The sequence below is a fragment of the Temnothorax curvispinosus genome, unplaced genomic scaffold (genome assembly GCF_003070985.1).
Source record: "Temnothorax curvispinosus isolate PA1 unplaced genomic scaffold, ASM307098v1 QBEX01002873.1, whole genome shotgun sequence".
NCBI classification, from domain to species: Eukaryota; Metazoa; Arthropoda; class Insecta; order Hymenoptera; family Formicidae; genus Temnothorax; species Temnothorax curvispinosus.
Window position 1 is genome coordinate 1,868 of NW_020212653.1, and position 4,035 is coordinate 5,902.

Sequence of the window (4,035 nt, forward strand, 5' to 3'; positions counted from 1 at the left end):
AACAAGGGCCCGGAACAGCGATACCAGCTCCCAAGAAACCCAGCCAGAGGGTCGGCGTCAACGGCCGACGACATCGACGTCACCCGGACGTCGTCTACAGGAAAAACACCCAAATTCATCATCAGGGGCATCTCCGAGGAGGTGCGCATGGGTCGACGTCGTCCGCGTCGAACAGTTTTTGCGAGTGAAAACCTGGTGCAGCGGTACCGAGGAAGGAAGGTTCCCGCACTGCGTTGCGCGTGGAAATTTCCACGGGAACCTTCTAGAACGGGTATAAATGAGAGATGCGCAAAAGGGCACGCGAGAGGGTAGTGAAAATCATCGTGTTTTCGCATGATCGCGCCAGATGTGCCGGCCGCGAACAATAGACGATCGTAAAAGTTCCGAGGAGTGGGAACGATCCGGCATAAGTGGGGAGCATGGTGTAAGGATTACATGGTGTGCTCAATTGCCTGGGGGGATTCGGGTAATGACGTCACTCGTGTCGAATTGTGTAAACAGAGTAGCCAACGTCTAGAAGTAAAACATTTTTGGTGTTGTAATATTGGCACATGTTCATGCATCGTCACACTCATGCCGCTTATGCCACTCAGAAGTACGGTACATTGTTTTGTGTTAAACAGTGGGTCTGTTTGCGTTGCGACAATATATAAATTTAAAATAAAAATGGTGCGGTGTATTGTTAAAAGTTGTAGGAATAAAACAACGGGGGTTCGTGAGGAAACTGTGAATTTTTTTCAGCTACCGAAAAATGAAGTGATGCGGGAAGGATGGCTGAAAAAAATAGGAGGCTATGTTTTACCACCAAAAGTTGAATTTGGTAAGTTTGATATTGTACATAAACGTGCAAAAGTATATTAATTAAAAAATAAAAATGAATAAAAAATAATATTTTTTAGTTACTAACATAACCTCAAATTTTGTATTTACAAATGGAGTAAAAATGTCATGAAATGTTATTAATATGAACAGAAAATAATAAAAACAAATTAGCACTTTGTTCATGTATATAAGTAAAAATATTTTACAATTTAAAATATGAAAATCTTTAATTTGAAATAAAAATTATAAAGCCATATTTAATACAATGTATTAAGTTTTATTATTTATACATTATATTATTTTCAGCAAGGATATGCTCGGTTCATTTTAGTCAAGAGTCCTTTCATCAAGGTCGAGCACGGAAAGACCCTGTTAAGAAACGTCACCTACTACCATCGGCTGTGCCAACGTTATTTTTGAATTGTTCAGAAGCTCCAAATGTAAACAAGTAAGTATATAAAAACACATACACATTTGAATTTGTAATGTGGTGTTATGTAATTATATAAATGTACTTTTTCACAAGGAATGCGGTGGCTGAACCCGCTGAACCAAATCTCAAATTCAATATCCTCCGACGAGAATTCCCACTAGTTGTCAATTCTGAAAGAAGAATAGGATCTTCAAATACAACTTCACCAACAACTTCTCATGTAGTTGTAGAAGACAACATTGTAAATATTAGTACGCCAAAAGGAATACATAGGAGGTAAATATTTGAAGGTTTAATTTAACAAAAATCACAAAGGGGTGATTAATAGTGATGTTCTTTTAGAAGTGACTGGTTGGATGCAAATGTCGACATTGAAGAAAGTCCACCGGTGGCATCTGGCCCTGAAAGACGAGTATGCAATTCATCACCAAGAAGGTATGCTCACAGTGATATTTCTGAAATTACTTTTCAGCAAGGTTTTATTTTTAATGATCTTTTTTATTCTGTTGAGCAGGTCTGTGGCAAGAAGACATGACCGTTTACAAAATACTCCACATTTGACGAGGTGAGCATGAGACATAAAAGACAAAACATAAATTTGTAAAAAAAAATTTATATTATTTCACAAATAAATAATAAACATTGGATGTTTTACAATCAGTATGTTATGTTTATATTTAAACATGAAGACTTTTTTAAATTTTCAGACTTGCAAGAAGTAAACACCGTCGACAAAGCAGCAGTGATCCACTGAGTCCAGCATGGAAGCGTCGAAAACGGTATTTACCAATTTTACAATATTTCATATAAATACTTCACAGAATCATTTCTGTACTATATCTTCACAGTACCCAAAGCAAAGAAAATAATGTCCAAACACTGTCAAGAAATAGAAAAAGGATTTCATGAACATTTTTTAAAGCGAATTCACAGTCCTTCGGTTTCAGTGATTTTTGGTACGACAAATTTGAATATACTGATTCCTATGATAATTGAGACATAGAATGAGACAAAATGTTTTTATTAATAGCTTTTAACCTTATACTTGTAACACTTCTCAGATTCTTAGTGACTTTTAATTGAAGACTCATTGTATTCATATTCGTCGTACCAAAAATCATTTGAACCGAAAGACTCTGGATCCACCTCAAGAGATCTTTCTGAAATCCTTATACTGTTTCTTGAGTGTTTGGTCATTACTTAGTTTTATTTTAGGTACTGTATATTCTCTTTTTTATTTAATGTCAAGAAAATTAATCAAATTTATTTAACATAATTTAACAAATTATAACCATGCTTTTTCTCGTCTTTTGTTCTTTTTCTACTTTAAATTTCTATCTTTACAACATCAAAATTAAATATAACAAATATTAATATTAATAAAAACGTTAATAATATATTATAACATTAAGTATATATTATATTTTGTGATTTAAACTATTCATATATGAAGCTTTAATTATTTTCTCATATTAGAAATAAGAGTATTAAAAAACTACGCTGGAGTTTACGGTGACAGAGTTTAAAAACTGGTAGTTATTATATTGTCTTATATTTATTACAGGTTCCTCATGGACAATTGCACCGGCCAAACCTCTCAGAAGAAAGCTACACATTCGCATGTCGCAGATGACGTAGACGCTGAACTTCGTCACCGACGTTCTTTGAGTAACTTTTTCAAAAAGTCTCTCTGCGATGCTTCAGCGGCAGTGACTTCTGTTGAACAGGAATGTGCCGAGTTGAAAATGAAATTGAAGGCAAAGATTGAGGAACAGTCACCTTTCATAAAAAAGAATAAAGATCTAAAAGAGATCGTCGATTGTTTGAAAAAGCAGTTACAGGAAGCAGAAGCCGAAAAAGAACGAATGTCTTGTGCGAAGGAGGAATACGTTCGCGAAGTATTGTCTCCTTACTTTACTGCTGGACAAATTCGGTGCATTCTAGAAAAACGAAAATGGATTCATTGGTCCTTTTACAAATAAAAGTTGTTATACTAATTATTTTTGCTTCTTTGCATTTTTTTTCACAAACATTAATCACTTCTCTTTCTTCAAAAATATCAGTAATAATATTTTAAATGTAAAAGGTGTGACAATTTTTTTTCCAAAGATCTGATTTTCGTGTATCGACTTTCCTTTTAAGCGGTTTATTAATGTACCACCTTGTGTTGTAAACAAATTAATTTTAAATAGGTACAATTATTGAAACAGAAATTAGAAATGTAATCAAGAATAATGAATAAAAAAAATACATGAAATTGGAATAATTAATAAATTATATTAAATTTCAATAATTTAATTTTTCGTTGATTATGTATACCTATAATTAGTTATATTATACTTCGCCAATACATATTTTTAAACGCCAATTTCATATAAAATTAATAATTGTTGTGTTACTTTTACGGGCAACAAATAATTAATAAAAAAAAAAACAAATGATTCGAACGTATGACCCCTGCATTCAAAAGTTATCGCCACATCCTTTGAGCCAGTAAGATACTAGAGTGCTTTTATACTTAATATATACATTATCATCGGGCAGAAGGTTAGACTTTATTCATGCCATTAATCGATGACAATAATTCTGTCTTTTTGCGTTAATTCATTCAAAACCAGCAAAGGAAAAAATAGAAGCATTAAAACATTCAAAAAAAAGAAGTATTGCAATTTTAATACTATTACATTCTTTGTACATGAGGCTTTACAAGTATTATTTTTTTAAATTTTCTTTAATACTTTTCTATTTGTTGAGAAATCATTGAAGCCCTAAACAATAAT

The 4,035-nt window shown here is 33.0% G+C and overlaps 1 protein-coding gene across 1 annotated transcript; it reads left to right on the top strand.

The window, feature by feature from the left end:
• Positions 1-421: 421 nt before the first annotated feature.
• On the top strand, positions 422-3,153 carry LOC112452012 (the record flags this gene model as incomplete). The annotated part of the gene is made up of 8 exons (XM_025011998.1): positions 422-595; positions 742-820; positions 1,129-1,270; positions 1,349-1,531; positions 1,598-1,690; positions 1,770-1,820; positions 1,963-2,034; positions 2,820-3,153. Coding segments are annotated over exons 2-8 (936 nt in total), but the record flags the coding sequence as incomplete, so codon positions are not given.
• Between the last annotated feature and the right edge of the window lie 882 nt (positions 3,154-4,035).